Here is a 20698-nt window from a genome sequence, read left to right as displayed (position 1 = left end):
GACTAAATATAAATGTTCAAAAGACCAAATATATGTGTTGCACTAGGTCAAGCAACCCAACACCTACAAGAATAATAATTGACGACCTAGAACTGGAAGGTGTCGACACCTTCATATACTTATGCTCATTGTTAACTAGAGATAATGTCAGTGAAGAAATTAAATGAAGAATAGTGCTCGCCAATAAGTGTTACTATGGCTTAAGAAGACAGATGGCTTCAAAAATAATTAAATTGACTGTCTACAAAATGCTAATATAGCATTACGCTGTAATTACTATTTTCTGCTAATTTTAATTTTTATTTTTTAATAACTTTTCGCAAAACGAAATACCTAATATGTGTCATATAAATTCACATGTAAATACAGAGCAGATGTTAAACGAAACGTTAAACAGATTGTATAAGATTAATTCTTCTTTCACAGAAACACTTCTTAATGGATTACGATGTCCCCAGCCTCGTTATGTCAAAATTCTTGAAATCCATAAAGTTTCTCAATTTATGGCTTTCTCTGGTTTATCTAAGAAACCGCAAATCAGTTGACATAACAGTGGGGTTTCGTTCGACCCAGTCAGTCTACTACCAGCGTTTGAACAACACACACCCTTCGATTGTCGATATAGGTCAACAACAGACCGCTTGTTCACACCAAATAAATAAACAGATTACCGTTCCTTGTACACATTATTTCTTTGTCGTTTTAATTAAATTCCGCCATACACCAACCGGAATACTAATAAGACCACTGCTAACGTATGGTTCAGAAATTTGGTCACTTACACAGAATGACCAAGAACTGCTCAAACGATTTGAGCGAAAAATCCTAAGACGAATATATGTAGTTATAAAAGAACAAGGTTTGTGGCGCAGGCGTTACAACTTTGGGTTGTATACGCTATGAGCTCGTAGGTAGAGGGGATAATTAAAAATTCGCGAGCGCCAGTAGTGACAAGTCTGTAAGCTTTTACTGGAAATTTGACATAAATGTCAAAGTGATTAATTTAAAACATTGAAAGTAAAAACATTAATAGGAAATAATATTAGTTGGTCAAAGCGGTGGTGTATATTTTTACCTTAAATATACTTACATTTTAAATACTGAATTGAAGTTTTTTTAATATTTCCTAATATGTAATTATAAATTAATCTAAGCGCCATCTACACGATAATTGTGAAAGTATCCGAAGTAAGAAATTAATATTTCATTAATAGAACGTTAAAATGATTAGCAAAATGATAAAAAAACCGATTACAATTTAATTACTTTTTTGCGTTGTAAATATTAAACTATAACTATTAAATAATAAATTTTAAAATTACCGGTGAAAGTTGCATTAGTAATCCGCTAGGAGCGACACCAGCGAAGCTCAGAGCGTATAGAAGTTTTGGAGAACCTGATGTTGTAAAATTCATTAAGCTGGCAAGCCTTAGATGGATAGGTCATGTAATCATGCGAGAGGAAGATGCCATAGTCAGAAAAGTTTTTGACCGAAGAGGGTCCATAGAACAACGAGCAAGAGGAAGACCGATACTTAGGTACTAAGACAACTTAGATAATGATTTGAAATCTGTTGCAATTAGAGCTTGAAGAAGGGTAGCCAGAGACAGGGGCGAATGGAGGAGTGTTCTGAAGAAGGCTTTGGCTCATAAAGAGCTGTAACGCCACAGATGATGATTATGAAATAATTGATTTTACGATTTGGAATGTTTTTTGAAACCAACATCGTTTGTTCTATAATGAGATTGATAAAAGCGGGGATTTAGAGGATAAACTTTATCAACAATAGCATAATTTATGGGGATTCACTATTACTTTGTTGCAAATGGATTTTTATATTGTGGTCATGCATAGTTTTTGTATGAAATAATAATAATGTTATGAAGGATGTAACGGGTAGTTCTTTTAAGGACGACAGACTCAGTAAAACACAATTTAAAAATAAAGCAAATATATTAAAGGTAATTATATACAGTTTAAAACAAATAAAATAAAATATAATTCCATCTTCTGCAAAGGAAAAACAATATTAAACTTTATTATAGTTATCCGATCATAATAGCAACATCGAAATAATACGATAATCAATATATACAATAATAATCTCGCTACGTTAAAACAACGTAGCCTGGAGACGGCATTTCACTTCAATGCAGTCACTCGTTCCTCGCTACTACCGCCTACTGCGATAACGATTGTGGCAAGACTCCACGTCACTACGGTGGCGTCTACCTAGGCATAGTTCCGCCTCACAAACGGCGCATCTTTGCCAGGCCAGCTGAAGCTCGTTCAATACGCGAGGCATCAGCTGTTGAGCCATAGTAAGTTCAATACACGAACCATGACTGATTTTCTCATTCTCCTAGCTCGCCTTAAATATGCTCTCGATGCCCTCTCCTTCGGTTTCCCCCAGCGGTGCCGTGAAGAAGGAATGCGCAAACACGGACACTCCATCAGTCCCCTCCGGTAACAGCAGCTCATCGCCCGCCGAGGCATCACATCGTTACACCCCCTTCTCTTTGGAAAACAAAAAAAAATGTAGCATACATTTTTTTTTGTGCCGTGTGTGCAACACGGCTTGGGCTCATCATCGGTGTGGTCTTGGTCGGTTCTTCCTTACTTCGTAAACTGGTCCTGGATGGCTGTCAAGAAGATGCTTCCCTCTGTAGATCTTGGTCGTGGTCCCCTCATATCCATTGGGACAGTGTACCAAGGCTTTTCTACAGAAATGGTCACATTCTTCCTGCTGGCTGCATCTGCGACGGTTTACCCTTAAGGCATGAAGAAGATGCTTCCCTCTGTAGATCTTGATCGTGGTCCCCTCATATCCATTGGGACAGTGTACCAAGGCTTTTCTACAGCAAATGGTCACATTCTTCCTGCTGGCTGCATCTGCGACGGTTTACCCTTAAGGCATGTACTTTCTGTCGATTTTCTTTCACAAACTGGTCTGGGATGATTGTCAAGAGGATGTTTCCTTCTGTAGATCTTGCTCGTGGTCCCCTCAAATCCATTGGGACAGCTTATCAAGGTTTTTCTACAGCAGATGGTCACATTTTTCTTGCTGGTTTCATCTTTGACGGTTCCATCAACAATGTCGTATTTTTCGGTGATTCGTAAATTGGTCTCGGATGACTGGCTAGAAGGTGCTTCCTTCTGTAGATCTTGGGCGTGATCCCCTCAACTCCATTGGGACAGTATGCCAAGGTTTTTCTACAGCGAACGGTCGCAACTCTTCCTGCTCGTTGCATCGGCGACGTTTATTTTCGGTTCCTTCTCGGTTTCGGTTCCTTAAGAATCTGAAAACAAAGAAGCTTAATCATCTTTGAACGGGTTCTATTTATTTATCCACGACGTGGACCTGGTACTGAGTCTGTGTCTTTGTATGGTTCTAATTATTGCTCGGGTGCCAATTTGTAACGGGTAGTTACAAACTGCGTAGCTTTTATTTTGCTCGGGCGCCATTTTGTAACGGGTAGTTCTTTTAAGGACGACAGACTCAGTAAAACACAATTTAAAAATAAAGCAAATATATTAAAGGTAATTATATACAGTTTAAAACAAATAAAATAAAATATAATTCCATCTTCTGCAAAGGAAAAACAATATTAAACTTTATTATAGTTATCCGATCATAATAGCAACATCGAAATAATACGATAATCAATATATACAATAATAATCTCGCTACGTTAAAACAACGTAGCCTGGAGACGGCATTTCACTTCAATGCAGTCACTCGTTCCTCGCTACTACCGCCTACTGCGATAACGATTGTGGCAAGACTCCACGTCACTACGGTGGCGTCTACCTAGGCATAGTTCCGCCTCACAAACGGCGCATCTTTGCCAGGCCAGCTGAAGCTCGTTCAATACGCGAGGCATCAGCTGTTGAGCCATAGTAAGTTCAATACACGAACCATGACTGATTTTCTCATTCTCCTAGCTCGCCTTAAATATGCTCTCGATGCCCTCTCCTTCGGTTTCCCCCAGCGGTGCCGTGAAGAAGGAATGCGCAAACACGGACACTCCATCAGTCCCCTCCGGTAACAGCAGCTCATCGCCCGCCGAGGCATCACATCGTTACAAGGATTCAGGATGTTTCATGAACGAAGATTACACATTAGACTTAACTGTGAAAATAATTGGATTTGTAATATACCCCAATAAACAAAGCATTTAGAAATTGAACAACATTTATAAATTTAACCAAAAAAGTATTCAGTATTGTGAAAAAACTATACATTGTAGATGAAAGCATTCAACAGAAGATTTCTTGAAAATATTTGTCCTTTAAAAAGAGATTTTCTAAATTAAAAAATATTTATAAACAAGAAAGTTATTGCAAATTAAACCCGAAAGCAAGCATATTTTTTCATTTGTGTATAATTATTAAAATAAACAATAAAAATGTTTTTATAAATTTTCCAATTTTCACGTGCTTTTTCTGCTTGGTTTCCTGGGTTAATAACTTTATTTATTGAGCTCAACAGGCCTTGTAGGTCTAGGGCTAAAACGTTTACATTTCTGATTACTTTCTATAAATTTAACAAATAATTCTTATATAACAAGTCTTATAAATTCTATTTAATTTCACTTTGTTTCATTTCGCTTTGATTGTCGTCGTTATCGTCGGCTCTTTGTACAGTTCTTCCAATTCTTTGTTGTTTCTTCTTCTCCACTGACCATCTATTTTCACACCTTTATATATTGCTATTTGCATTTTTCTCTCCCATCGTTCTAAAATCTAAAAGATCTGTTTCTGACTTTTTGAGCACCCATGTTTCGCATGCGTATGTTACTGTAGGTCTGATACAGTATTTCTCATGATCATCTTTCAGTGCGTCACAGTTTTTCGATTTCTTTCTAACGCATTAAATTATATGTGACAGAAAAAAAGGCACGTCGGTGATTACATTTCGTCGGTGACATTTTTATAAGATCTATTCTAGTTATTCTAGTTGTCGATAGATGGCGCCATAATAAAAAATTTATTTTTTTTAATTAGACAATAATATTACAAATATAATCTGTATAATTTATAAGACTATACAAATCAAAGAAAATACCATTTTATAAATGCAAGAAACACTTTTGATTTGTTTTTATTCCAAATTGAAAATAAAATGTGACAACTGTCAGATTTAACTAAAATGTCATGTTAGAATAAATGTCATAAATGTGTATTATCACGGACTTACTCTTTTTCCTATCATTTGTTACGCACTGAAAAATGATCATGAGAAATACTGTAACAGTCTTATAAATTCTGATTTCTGTGTTTCTTGATACATATTTGGATTTCATTAGGATTCGTAATGCTCCATACTTTTTATTTCCTTTAGTTATTCTTGCATTTATCTCCGCTCCCTCATGACCATTTTCATCTATTTTGGCTCCCAGATAATTTCTTTGGCTCTTTAGCACGAGTATGTTTTTCTCCATCAATTTGTAACATGATGTTACTTTCTTTTTCTTTTTGGATCTGTCCCATTATCATATATTTTGTCTTTTTTTTCATTTATTTGAAGTCCAAACTTTTTGGCTTCTTTATTAGGTTTTTCATTTTCTTTTGTAGTTCTTTCTTGCTTGTTGCTAATAGTGTCAGATTATTTGCAAATGCTATGCATTGGTGGCCGTTTTTGAATATCGTTTCTATTCCTTCCAATGTCAGATTAAATGCAGCTGTTCGTAGTGGGTCTCCTTGTCGTAATCCTTCCTTGGTTTCAAACATTTTGGATGGGTTAATAACTAAATATACTTATTGTAATGGAACATTAATTGTGATTGTAATATATAATTTTTTATAGAGTTTGGATTACGACACCTGCGAAAACCACCTACTTTTAGACGAAGAAAGAAAAAAGGGTTACAAATTTATAGTACAAAAAAGTATAGCGAGGTGGTTTATATTTTTATTGATAGGAATGTGCACAGCCCTAATAGCTTGTGTCATAGATATATCCATAGAAGAATTATCAACTATTAAATATGCATCTTTAAGCAAAAGTATCCTTTTAACACAAAATAAATACTGAGTTTTTTAGTCTATAGAACTGCGAGGATTCAAAATTGTGTCAAATTTTTAGATATTTAATAATATAGGTATTGATTATTTAAATATTTTCAAATATATTAATTTTCTTTAGATATTTTCTTGTGGCATCCACTATTTTTGTTGGGAATAAGCCACAATTTTACTTTATAATTAAGTTTATTTGACGTTTCGATTTCCATTTCAGAAATACGTTTTAAAATAGATGACTGTAAAATGATATTGCCAATGTTTATGAGTTGCGTTCCTGGGACGACTTTATTGGAAGATAGTTTATTCGATTACATGAAATCAACTTTAACTTAAGTATATCATAAATTCTCCTATCATTGATCCCATAAAAAATCATGAAAAAACCTCTTGAAACTATTAATACACTGCGGTGCAAAAAAATCGATCCACTAAAAATTTGGTCATTTTTGATGTTTCGAATTTCCTAAACCTGTTGTGCGATTTAAGTGATTTTTTACCACGTTATAGCCTTATTCATTGACAATATCTCTGTAATAATATTGTTGCTAGACAATCAAACTATCATTGTATACCAGGTGTACGAATCAAACTGTGTTTTTTTCTCAAAGTTCACATCATCCTGTGGACTATTCTGGCATTTATAAAATACTGAAATTAAAACCCAACTATAGCCTCAGGTTTTCTTAACATTTTGTCTTTCGATTCATTCGCTTATGTTGGATAATAAAAAAGTTAGGTATGTACTTTAACCTTTTCACTGCGGGAACCGGATATATACGTAAAAGATTTCGTGCCCGTACAACGGGAACCGGATAAATACGCGTAACCTTTTTCGGCATTCGCTGCGGCAAGCGTATGAATCAGATATTGTTTGCGTATTGTATGTTGCCATAGAAGAGAGTTAGACATATTATATCAAAATTTACAATACTTTTAAAAATTTTGTACTTTACTGCGGGAGCCGTATAAATCCGCACCTTTTTATACAGGCACGCACTCTGGAGGATTTACTTGTAAAATCTTAGGATTCCCCTTCGTTGTATTTATGCATAATATTGTTTATCAACTTATTTAATTTTAGTTTAAAAATTCAATTGTGCGAATTACAGCTGCTCATAAACCTATTATTGACTTTGAAAAAAGTACAAGAGCGTTATGATCGGTAATTTAATAAATACAACAATAATAGTAAATAATCTGAGATTTTTGGGTTGCATTTTCAAGATTTTGTGTGTGTAGCATTTTAGCATCAAAATTATTGCAAATGAGGGCTGAAACTTGCAGAAAATATTATATCCAGTTTTGCCACTTCAAATAAAAGTGGGAAAAATCTTCAAAAACAAAATTTTTAATCAGTTGTATAAGGTCTATTACGTCCACAAATTATTAATTTTCAAGAATCTAACAGCAACAGATTAACAGTTACTTCTACAAAATTGCAAATACAGTCCTGAATACACTGTATTGATACACTGCGCGAACCGTATTTATACGCCATAGTACTACATCGACTAACTGCGGCAACTGGATTGATCAGCACAGGCATGAAACAGCCGTACCAGAGACCATACTACTTTTAAAACTAGCCGCAGTGAAAAGGTTAACAACTGGCCATGTTCGTCATCAGTACAGGGTGTTTCTTCTAAAATATTTGCGCAAAACTTTAAGGGGTTATTGTACATAAGAAAATAATGACAATTTGCTTGATAATCATATGTCCGCAAACGATTCGTTTCCGAGATACGGGCTTGTTCAATTTTTTTTACAAACTGATGATTTACTTATTGATTTAAAACAAGTTGAGATGTGCAACTCAAATTTAGTGGGTTTTAAGACGTAGTTATTGCACATTTTTTGACATACAATTAAGAATTTAATATTCAGCACTGGCGCGCAAACGGGTATTATGACCGATAATATTACCGGTACGCACACCAATGATGAATATAAAATTCTTAATTGTATGTCAAAAAATGTGCAATAACTACTTGATCTGCATATCTCAACTGGTTTTAAAGCAATAAATAAATCGTCAGTTTGTAAAAAAAATTGAACATCCCGTATCTCGGAAACGAAGCGTGTGCGGATATATGATTGTAAAGCAAATTGTCATTATTTTCTCATGTAAAATTACCCCTTAAAGTTTGTCGCACTTGTTTAGAAACACCCTGTACTGATGACGAACATGGCCAGTTGTTAAAGTACCTAACTTTTTTATTATCCAACATAAGCCAATGAATCGAAAGACAAAATGTTAAGAAAACCTGAGGCTATAGTTGGGTTTTAATTTCAGTATTTTATAAATGCCAGAATAATCCACAGGATGATGTGAACTTTGAGAAAAAAACACAGTTTGATTCGTACACATGGTATACAATGATAGTTTGACTGTCTAGCAACAATATTATTACTATTGTCAATGAATAAGGCTATAACGTGGTAAAAAATCACTTAAATCGCACAACAGGTTTAGGAAATTCGAAACATCAAAAATGACCAAATTTTTAGTGGATCGATTTTTTTGCACCGCAGTGTATTTGGTCTTAAATTTAGTTTACTAACTGGTTTCAGTTAACATAATTAGAGCCACTTCTTTGATTTTTTCACTTCTGGGGTCCTATTTTCGAATTCATTCGAGCATATTTCGCATACGAAATTAGAAGAATTTCGCTTGAAATCCGGTATCTTGTATTCTCGAATACTTCGTGTACGAATTTTTTCGTATACGGCGACTCGAATGGGTATGAACCATTCGAATCGTGATGCTCGTATACGAATTATTGTTTCATTTCAAGGTCATTTCAGCTGTCATGATAGTTTTAGCTGATAGTGTTAATTGTGTTGTCTACAATATTTTTACATTGAAATTTATTTTCAATGGCTGGTTTAAATAATTCTTTAATAGAAAGAAAGGACATGTTGTACGATTATGCCTTGAAAAAATAACCTAACCTAACTTTATGTACGCATTTTAGCATTGGATCTAAGCTCCAAACTTGACATATGACACCGTTGGCATATCCTCAATTTTTTCATACTATCACATTACATAAAGGTGCATTTAAAAAATCGCTTTGAAGTAAAGTTTTGAAAAGTAAATAGTAAAGTATCAGTTTAAATACTGGATATAAAAATAATATTAAACAAAATGGCACACTTTCTGCGGACTTTGCAAATTGATATTACTAATATACGTATGCAATCTTAATATTCGATTACACTTACAATAAGTTCTAAACAACTTTTCTCCCAAAAATTGCCCTTTTTTATAATTTGTTCAGACTATAAGTCGTTATATTTATACATTAAACGTTCTTATACAATCTTATTCTTATACATTATACCCCAGTTAAGACAGTCTTGTACATTATACAAGAAATAGACCAAACAAATATGGCAACATTGTGACTTTTCAGATGACAAATAAGTTCAATGTTATTCGAATTTGCAGTGTTGCCGGTGCAAATTCTGCTCGTATACGTATAACATTTCGAAGGACGTTCAAAAATACACATTCACGTTCGTATACGAAATTTTTAGTTAACACGTATGCGAAAATATTCTATTGAATTCGAAAATACGACCCCTGTGCCCTGAACTCTATCTTCTTCGAATCTTTCCACTGAACTCTATGTTCATTTTCCCAAGCAAGCGTACATATTTGAGATCTATCAAATTCTCTGTTTTTAATATAAAATTGATGTTAACTCATTCTAACGTTTAATGGTCTTGATGTTTTTATTTAGGTGAAAAATCAAGACCATTAAGAAAAACGGCAGGTGGACAAAAATATTGCTTAAGTGGAGAGCACTGGCAGACATGCGAAGCCAGGGAAGACCCCCCAATACATTGGACCGACGACCTCAAAAGAATTGCGACCAATTGGATAGTAGAGGCGAAGGAAAGAAATATATTGAAGTCTCTAGAGGAGGCTTATATTTATATACAAATCAGTACTGATTGATGAATTGTAATGGAAATAAACGTCAAGTGTAAAAGTGCTTTCAATTGAGAGGTTGAGAAATTCTAAGCTTACCCTTGTATCTGGGTTGCAAAGTACGAGGTTCTCAGTGAACGAGGTCAAAAAATTTAGAAGATTTATTAGAAACTGAACCAAAGATATATTTAATTACAGTTTATTAAAACAATTACTTATTATTATTGATTTTATATAGAAGAATATTCCTAACTATTGATAACAACATTGTGATTACATAGTAGTAAGTCTCGATAGTAGTTCACGAACTTTCATTTTTCAGATTATCTAGGACAGTTTATTAATATCGGACAAACTTCATAGATTATATTTCGTCATATGGTAGATCAATTATAAAAAAACAATGTTTCAAATGAAAAAATTCTGAATTGATATAAACTATATATTCATTAGATTTGACAATATTCATTAATGATCTCTTCATTAAAAAAATTGCAGTTGTACTTCAAAGCGATTTACCGAATTAATGAATCGGAAAAATAGTAGAAAGGCAATTTGTTGAAGATTAATATTATTCTAAAAGTTAATATAATAGTCCGGGAGCCCAGGCTCATTTTCATCATTTAGTACTAACAAGCTAATTTTTCGGGATTAGCTTCATTTTGACGACACGCCCAACTTTTGCCCTTACAATTTTCGTTTGTGGTAGCTAACAGTGGTACCAGGGATGAAGTATGTTGATTTGCCGAGTCTCAAACTGGGTTTTTGCTAATTCTCAAGATAATTCTCTAATTTAGCCGAAAAATGGTTGTTATCGAAGAGTCCCCCCTTTCCAACATGTATCATTAACGAGGACATGAAAAATAATTACTAACCCCTAATTTTTTCTATTGGTTAGTTAATATTTATATATTTTAACACCCACATTGTCCTGAAAATTGCGTGGTACGTTATCCTCGTCTTACGTTCAAAATTTATCAATATCACAAGACCATTTTTTTTATTAGTAACTGTAGGACCAAGGTATCATGTGATGGGTTATTGTATTTTTCATCCAAGTAAAACAATTTCCTTCAAGAAAATTGTTTTCTTTCTACACTTCTACGGCCTTCGATTTTGCCTTTAAGGATCAGTTGTAGTATGCTGTATTGATTTTAGCAGTTCTCTATCTTTGTTGACCCTCCTTGGTACTTCCTCGTTAGTTTTTCTTTCTATCCAAGTTATTTTCAGCATCCGTCTATGAATCCACATTTCCAATGCTTTAATTCTGTTCATGGTCGATACTCCTGGTGTCCACACTTCTGCACCATACAAAACCGCAGACCAAACATAACACCATTCTTTGTTTTAAACTGAGGTGATTATTGCAAAGAAATGTCTTTATTTTTATAAAAGTAGTTTTAGTCATTGCTATTCTACATTTTATTTCTATGCCTGGATTTATCTAACCCGTTATAACAGTTCCCAAATATGCCATTTTGTGAACTTTTTTAACTTAGACTCATTTAATTGAGGCTCCTGCATCACGGTATCTCTCTCTCTCTCTTGTCGTTTCCCCATTACTGAGGATCGTGATTTCTTCCAGTATTCTTCCTAACAATTTTATTCCATTAGTATCTATCTTCAGCTGCTCTAAGAGCTTCGCAGAATGAGTTTCTAGCTGAATGCTTTAGTTGGTCAGACCATCTAGCTGGTGATCGTTCTCTTGAACTTCTCCCCGGAACGTTTCCAGAAACAATTATTCTCTCTAAACTGTCGTCACCTCTGCGAAACACGTGACCAAAGAATTGCAGAATTCGTTGCAGACATATTGTTGACAGCCTTTTTTTAATATTGAGTTGGTTTAGAATGGAAACGTTTGTCCTATGAGCTATCCAAGGTATGCGTAGCATTCTTCTCCAGCACCACATCTCAAAGGCATCAATTTTTGGTGCTCGCTTGCGCGAAGAGTCCAAGTCTCTCGGTATGGGTTACGACTAAAAACTGAAAATTTGGTTTTGTTTGAGTTTATTTTAACGCCCATCTCCTCTTCTACTTTGTGAATACTATCAAGTAGAATTTGGATTAATTTTACATGTTGTACTTTATCGAATGCCTATTCGAAGTTCCCGAAGCATGTCCCACGACTTGAGCCAGTCTGTGGGAATCACTTCAGTATTATATAAATTATCAAACCAATAATATTCATATTTGTCGTCCATTTTTCTCCATCAATAATCTTCTGGAAATTTTACCGTGGAACACCGCATGTGTCCATTACCTTATACATTGCGGATGAATACTGTTCTTATAATTTTTCGAAAAATTTCCGAAGTGGACATCGAAACGTCTAAATAAACGTATTTTCATATTAAAATGCCACAAGAAAATAGCTTCCGAATAATAATTACGATATCTATATGATGTATATACAGATTGTCCCCTATTATTCCTTGAATCTTACCACTGGAAATAGTTTATTGCCTCATTTAACCTGCATTAGTTTATCACCCATTTTCCTTAACCTAGTCAAATAGGTGTCGATAAATACGTCACCGAAGGTGAACTATACAAGCCCTACGGGCTATGGATCCTCTACAATATCGTACCAGTCCTGATAGGCTCGATTTTGGTAGCCTACGGGGAACCCATAGCTGCTGGCAGTGGGATACCGCAAGTGAAGTGCTACCTCAACGGTGTGATGGTGCCTAGAGTGGTACGGGTGAAGACTTTGGTGGTCAAAAGCATCGGCGTCATATGTTCTGTGGTTGGAGGACTAGCTGGAGGAAAGGTAAGATGTTTATTTACAATATTATACAGTTTACTTGCAAAAAACCTGTGATTGTGAAGGTTGTTTCTATAAAATCGAGAGAAGCTCTCTTTAGCCTCAGCATCAGATACGCCGATGATACGGTGTTGATTGCGGATTCCAACTTGGGTCTACAACGACTCATCGACAAGACCAACTCAACCTGTGAGCAATTTGGTATGAAAATAAACATTAAAAAACCAAAGTGATGTCAATCCGAAAAAACCAAAACGTACGTCAACCTTGCACAATAAATGGTCACATTTTAGAACAGGTCTATAGATTGAATTACCTGGGATGTTGGGTCGATAGCAGCCTAAATCCTGATCTAGAAATAAGATCGAGAATAGAGCAGGCCAGAAAATCTTTCGAAAAAATAAAAAAACTGCTTTGTAATTCTCGAATAAAACTCGAAATTCGACTACGTCTATCAAAATACTAGTCTGGTGGACTCTTTTCTATACAGTTGAGACATGGACCCTTAAAACATCAACCGTAAATAAATTGGAGGCCTTTGAAATGTGGATCTACCGGAAAATCCTCAAAATTTCATGGACATGGCTCACATAGCATAACTCAAACGAAGAAGTGCTGCATAGAATAGGCAAGGAAAGGGAACTTTTCAACACAGTGAAAGTTAGAAAAACATCCTATCTAGACCACATACTGAGAAATAATAAGTACCAATATGCTCAACTTATCATGAAAGGAAAAAGGGGACTAGGAAGGAAAAGACTGTCGTGGCTCAGAAACATCCGACAATGGACAGGGCTAAATTTTGAACAGCTAATAAGAACAGCTGTTGACAGAGAAGAGTTTGCAATTGTAGTGGCCAACCGCCAACAGCGGAGATGAAAACCCTCCGAAAAATCGATGGTAAGACTCTATGGGACAGAGCTAGAAGTACAGATATACGACGGAGATGCAAGGTGGACAACATTAATAATTGGGTAAGAAACAGAAGAATAGAATGGAATGACCACATAAGCCGAATGACAAGAAATAGAGTAGTAAGGACAGCGAGAGGCGGTTCCCCAATAGGAAGACGATCAGACGACCACGAAAACGATGGAACGACTACTAGAGGCACATTGAAAAAACAGACAGAGTCATGTCTATACAAAAAGAAGAAGAACCTCAATTGTGAAGAGGGCAGTTTAAGAAGAAGAAGATCTAGATTGTACTAGTCGGTGAATGACTGCATGGTTGTGTAACTACACCACCCATATACGAAAGGATATTTCCTTTACCTCGTCTTTCAAGTAAGATCTGTCAGAAGAGCTAAAAATAGCGAAATACGTGTCACAGAATGGCATGTTAGACTTATTCTTTTTGAATATAAAATTTCTTTCTATTAGATTTTTTCACTATGCGATTTCTAATATATTTCAGGAAGGCCCAATGATCCATTCCGGTGCTGTGGTAGCTGCTGGTATCTCGCAGGGGAAAACGAGTACCTTTAATAAAGACTTCAAAGTCTTTAAATACTTTCGAGAGGACCACGAAAAAAGAGATTTCGTATCAGGCGGTGCAGCTGCTGGTGTATCAGCTGCCTTTGGAGCTCCAGTCGGTAAGATACTAGGTTGTTCAATGGTTTTTGCGGTTCGATAATAAAATCACAATGTTATGGTTTCAAATACTTTATTATTCAGTATAGTCTCCCTGAACATCAATACACTTGTTCCAACGAGATTCCAATTTATAAAGTCCATCACTGACGTGAGAATCTGGAATGGTTGCAAAATACGTTTCCACAGCTGTTATGACCTCATCATTTGATAAAAAACGCTTTCCAAACATGAATTTTTTTAGGTATTGAAACAGACGGAAGTCGCTAGGAGCCAAATCTGATGAATATGGAGGATGCTCCCAACAATTCGAACTTTAATTCATGGATTTAAACCATTGATAAAATTCTCATATGACACGGTGCATTGTCCTGATGAAAAAGGATTTTTTTTCTACAAACCGGGTCGTTTTCACGATTTTTTCCTTCAGCGAGTCTAAAAGGTTTTATTGTTTTACCAGTTTGCAAGTAATCCACAAAAAAAATTCCTCTCGCATCTCAAATAACTGATGCTAACACGTTCTTGGCCGATTTCTGGACACGGATTCGTTTCGGAGCTAAAGAACCAGGTTCACACCACTTTTTAGCCTCTTGTTTTGATTCAGGATCATGGTGACAGATCCAAGTCTCATCCATAGTGATGAATCGACGCACAAGATCTAACTTTACTCTTTCGAAAACGCTCTAAATGTTGCCAGGAAAGTCGTATTCGAATGTGTTTTTGTTCCGCTGTTAGCGAATGCGACACCCACTGTGAACACAGCTTTGCGAAACCAAATACTTAAGTCCAAATATTGCTCAGACTGTCCAATAAGATGCCAAGGGCTTCTACTAAATCTCTTTCAGTCACTCCACAATTTTCCAATACCATTTCCTATATTTTCTACGATTTCTGGTGTTGTTGCGATTTTTTGGACGTCCTTGACGTTGGACCATCTTCAAGGCTTGTACTACTACATTTAAATTCAGCAACTCATCTTTCTACTGTACTAATTAAAGACGAAGAGTCCTTATTGGGACCGTGCAAGTTCGGAAGAGCGACACCTAGTGTCAGAATCAGCAACATTTTTAGCACTTTTAATTATTATATTGCCCAATTATATTAGTCCTGGTTACTGGATAATTGTCAAGGCCATAACCCAAAAAAGAATAAGAGGAACAAGTAAGATTGAGGTTATGTTATTAAAAGGTAAACATTGTATGTATGTAGTAAATAACATTAATTATTAAAATGCAGTATTACAAGTAAAATACAATTAAATTCACTTTAATAATTGCATATCATATCCATATTGTTGATCAACATTAATACCCGATTTCATAATGACAACCTAAAGTACACTTTAACTAGGATTCATTTTAGACTAAATTTTAGACTGCATACAGTACATAAAGTTACCTACCTATGCTTTATTATGATGGCAATCCATTTTTCTCTTTGTATTAATTTGTGCTTAGAAGTTGGAAATGAATAGAACTTAAATTGACAATTTTTTGTTGTATTTTTACAATTTATAACACAGCATTTGCCAAATCCCATTTTCTTCAATGACAGTAGGTATGAAATATGTCAATGTGACAATTTCAATAGACAATATGAATTATTTAAGAAATTTTCAAGATTTCTCTGCTACTCGCGCACGATCATTTCTCGTAGCCCCTCCAAGTACTTGCACACATGCAGCGAATACGCTTTTAACATTCGTTCATTTTCCTTTGCTTTTAAACCTTCCAAAAATAAACATGCAATCACTGCACGATACTTGTTTGTTTCTATTGTAAAAAATACTGTGACACATCGACATTAAATGGCTTCTAAAAAAATAATGAATTGCCAGATTGAAATGAAACTTCACACACGTTCATAAGAAGAGTGTACCAACATGAAGTAAAATTAGGCTATTGGCAATGCCCTTTCTTATCAAACCGCAAAACTTATCGAACAACAGTAAATTTATGACAGTTTTTTATCTGTATTGCAGTGTATAAGATAAAGTGAGTTGATCAAATGGTTTTACAGATGATGAAATTTGAATGTCTTATTTCAGGTGGAGTATTATTTAGTTTGGAGGAAGGAACCAGTTTTTGGAACCAGAGTTTGACGTGGAGGACCTTTTTCGCTTCAGTCGTTTCCACGTTTACGCTTAACGTGGTCCTTTCGGCTTACCACGGAGCGCCAGGCAATTTCAATTATCCAGGATTGTTAAATTTAGGAAAGTTCGAGGCTTTTAGTTACGAATATTACGAATTACCTATCTTTCTGATCATGGGCTCCTTGGGCGGCTTATTCGGGGCCTTATGGAATCATATCAACTATAAAATTACTGTGTTTCGAATGAGGTAAGATGCATTTTGTTATATCTTTAATTTAAAATCCACAAGGAAAAATTTCCTGTAGCTGGTATACCATTAATTACAAAAAATTGAAGAGAAATCTTCTGTGTAAAAGGTATATTTATTTTAAAAACCCCAATAAAGGGCTACAATTATAAAACAGAACGTTTTCGCTCTAAAGAGAGCATCATCAGTGTTCTTTGCAAGCTCTACATGCTAAGCCACCAAAAATACATGGGTTAAAACCCTTAAAATGTCGACAAAAAGTCTTACATTGGAATGTTAATATACTAAATCCTGACGATGGATGAAATTAATGTAGATACCCTAAGGCATTATATGACTATTCCACGAAGCACGTGGGTGGTTGAGTCGAATTTTCTGTCTTCACAAAGAGAAAGGTGAAAGCCAACTAAATTACAGGTGTAAAAACATTTGTGACTCAATCAGAAATTTCTGACTAGTCAGAAATGTTTTTACACCTGTAATTTAGTTGGCTTTCACCTTTCTCTTTGTGAAGAAAGAGAATTCGACTCAACCACCCACGTGCTTCTTGGAATAGTCATATAATGCCTTAGGGTATCTATATTAATTTCATCCATCTTCAGGATTTAGTATATTAACATTCCAATGTAAGACTTTTTGTCGTCATTTTAAGGGTTTTAACCCATGTATTTTTGGTGGCTTAGCATGTAGAGCTTGCAAAGAACACTAATGTTGCTCTCTTTAGAGCGAAAACGTTCTGTTTTGTAATTGTAGCCATTTATTGGGGTTTTTAAAATAAATATACCTTTTACACAGAAGATTTCTCTACAATTTTTTTATATATTTAATTTGTTATATCTTTAGTTTAGAAAATGCAAAATATTGGTGTTCGGTAGTTTTCTTGTTTCATAGTCATCATCACTGGCTGGACAACCCTTTTTGGGACTTACTGTTCCAGGATTCTTCTCCATTCTAATTTTTTTAAGTTTTTTTTTCCAATTTTTAAGTCTGTTATTCGTTTCGGATGTTGGCGAACATCATGGCAATCTGTACTTTGCACATTGCTACTTTGAAAAAATTGTGCTTGTTGTGTTGAACCACGTACGTAGATTTTTCAGTCAGTAAATCCTTCGCCTTCCTAATCCGCGTTTTCCTTTTACGGTTCCCTTTAAAATTAGTTGCAGTTGTCCATATCTCTCGCTGTTCCTGATGATATAACCGAGGTATTCGGTTTTGGCTATTATTGTGGTTAACAGCCCTTTTTCTTTTTGTATGAACGTCCTGATTCGTTACGTGGTCGGTACAAAATATGTTCAGGATTCGACGATAAAGCCACATTTCGAAAGCCTCAATTTTCTTGCAGGTGGCGTCTGTGAGAGTCCACGACTCAACTCCGTACAACAGTAAAGGAAAGATCTAACATCGTAGTAACCTGATTTTTATGGGCATAATAGCTGAGCCATTTTTTGAAATGTAGATCTGGCTTTCTCTATCCTACATTTGCTTTCTAAGGTATATGGTCCCAATTTTCATTGACGTTGATACCAAGGTAGGTTTATGTTTTTACTCTTTCTGTTTGTTGACCGTTTACACAAAATTCGTCCAAATGGCTGTTCCTTTTTAGAAATCATCATGCATTTTGTTTTCTTAATGGTTAGTGAAAGTCCATATCTCTAATTTACTTCTGTGATCCTATTCATTAACTCCTGGAGGGCTTCATAACTATTAGCGAATATAACCGTGTCGTCTGCTTATCTTATGCTATTTATACATTCTACGTTAATTATATTTCCGGCTTCAACATCATCTACTGCTTGTTGAAAGATTTCCTCAGAGTATATGTTGAACATAATATTATGTTGAACAGCAGTGGTGATAGTATACATCCCTGACGGACCCCACGTTTGATTTTGATATCGTCGGATTCTCCTGCCTAATAGTCCAGAAAGTCTCCAGAAAGTTTGCACAATCTTACTCAAAAAGGACTCCTTTTAACAAATTTGCATGTTGCCAGGACCAAAAGGTGGTCAAAAAAACTGTTTTTTTTGTTTTTTTCCTAAAATTATTTTTTTTGCATGGAAAAAAGTTTTTTTAGGTTTATTGGATCATTCCAAACAGAAAAGGTCTTTAGTGACTTTTCACTAAAAATTATACTTTTTGACATATAAGCGATTAAAAATTGAAAAATTGCGAAATCGGCCATTTTTAACCCTCAAAAACTATGTGAAAAACTGAAAATTTGAATGTTGTCAAGGTAGATAGATATTCTTTAGACATCGATTGATGAAATCCCGAAGAGTTTTTTGCAATACAATATTCAAAACTCCTTTGTTTTTTAATTGCTAATCAAGCGTGCGCGACACTATTTTCCACCGACAGTATGGTACAAATGAAAGGAATAAATTCGTTATTTCGTAAACCGGCGACTTTAAGGAAAAATCCCGAAACAGGTCGATTTTTATTTTTAAGTTATGATATTGTGGTATATATGGTATACTAATGACGTCATCGGTCTGGGCGTGATGACGTAATCGATGATTTTTTTAAATGAGAATAGGGTTCGTGTGGTAGCTCATTTGAAAGGTTCTTCAATTCTCTATTTAGAAATGTAAACATTTACATAATTATTTATACAGGGTGTCCTTCTACTTCTTTTTTGTCAAATAATTTAATTTAATAAAATTTTTTTGGACACCCTGTATAAATAATTATGTAAATGTTTATATATATTACTGAATAGATAATTGAAGAACCTTTCAAATGAGCTAGCACACGACCCCCATTCTCATTTAAAAAAATCATCGATTACGTCATCACGTCCAGATGGATGACGTCACTAGTATACCATATATGCCACAATATCATAACTTAAATATAAAAATCGACCTGTTTCGGGATTTTTCCTTAAAGTCGCCGGTTTACGAAATAACGAATTTATTCCTTTCATTTGCACCACACTGTCGGTGGAAAATAGTGTCGCGCACGCTTGATTAGCAATTAAAAAACAAAGGAGTTTTGAATATTGTATTGCAAAAAACTCTTTAGGATTTCATCAATCGATGTTTAAAAAATATCTACCTATCTTGGCAACATTTAAATTTTCAGTTTTTCACATAGTTTTTAAGGGTTAAAAATGGCCGATCTCGAAATTTTTAAATTTTTAATCGCTTATATGTCAAAAATTATCAACTTTATAGAAAAGTCACTAAAGACCTTTTCTGTTTGGAATGATCCAAAAAATCTAAAAAAACTTTGTTAGATGCAAAAAAATAATTGTAGAAAAAAAACAACAAAAAAAAAACGTTTAAAAAATTTTTGACCCATTTTTGGACCTGGCAACATGCAAATTTGTTAAAAGGAGTCCTTTTTGAGTAATATTGTGGAAACAATCCGAATTAGAATATTTTTGCTAGCGGATCCGCAGTGACTTATAACGCCATCTGGACTATAACGCCATATAAATAATTCTTTCTAAAGCTTCTAATAATATATTAATCTTACGGTTTCTGAATGGCCATGTTGCCACCCCGAACAAAATTATAATTGGACGAATATTTCCACTTTGCTTAGCATAATTTTTATTTTTTATCCTTCTGAGCATTCATTTATTTGCCACTTTTAACCAGATAGTATGGTTTTGTTACAGATATATTCGTCCTAGATGGATGAAAGTAATCGAAGCTTGCATTGTTGCCGCTGTTAGTGCCACTGTAGGATTTTTAATGATGTTCACCATCAACGACTGCAAACCTTTGGGCTCAGATCCCACGAGATATCCCACACAGGTAATTTTTGTTTACTTATTACATTTGAGGGGATTTTGGCATTTAAACACCACGCTTGCCAGGCGGGTTGGTAAGTTGGTTTCGGAAATTGGTAGGTATTGGGTAGGAATGAGGTTAGGACATGATTTCTCTCCACAGGAGCTGAGAGAGAATCAAGGCTTGCATAGGGTAGGGTCGTATCCCTTAAGTAAGTCTGTCCTCCATTGGGATTTTGGAAGGGTACCTACCCGCTACCACATTTTGTAATTTCCTTTCGTAATGAGTGGAAATGTAAC

The 20698-nt window shown here is 35.0% G+C and overlaps 1 protein-coding gene across 4 annotated transcripts in view; it reads left to right on the top strand.

Annotated features, from left to right (window-relative positions):
* LOC114327363 (H(+)/Cl(-) exchange transporter 7) overlaps positions 1-20698 on the top strand; it is a 58149-nt gene that overhangs the window by 6420 nt on the left and 31031 nt on the right. For all 4 annotated transcript variants that reach the window (XR_007699660.1, XM_028275954.2, XM_050657207.1 and 1 more), the window contains exons 3-7: positions 5810-6008; positions 12481-12734; positions 14145-14322; positions 16368-16659; positions 20285-20423. Coding sequence is in view for 3 of the 4 variants with exons in the window: in XM_028275954.2 (XP_028131755.2) it covers positions 5810-6008; positions 12481-12734; positions 14145-14322; positions 16368-16659; positions 20285-20423 (1062 nt within the window). In the remaining variant the exon portion in view is untranslated. The remainder of the gene's footprint in view (positions 1-5809; positions 6009-12480; positions 12735-14144; positions 14323-16367; positions 16660-20284; positions 20424-20698) is intronic.

The sequence above is a fragment of the Diabrotica virgifera genome, chromosome 7 (genome assembly GCF_917563875.1).
Source record: "Diabrotica virgifera virgifera chromosome 7, PGI_DIABVI_V3a".
Classification (NCBI taxonomy): domain Eukaryota; kingdom Metazoa; phylum Arthropoda; class Insecta; order Coleoptera; family Chrysomelidae; genus Diabrotica; species Diabrotica virgifera.
Note: the sequence above shows the minus strand (reverse complement) of the source record. Positions and strands in the feature narration are given on the sequence as shown.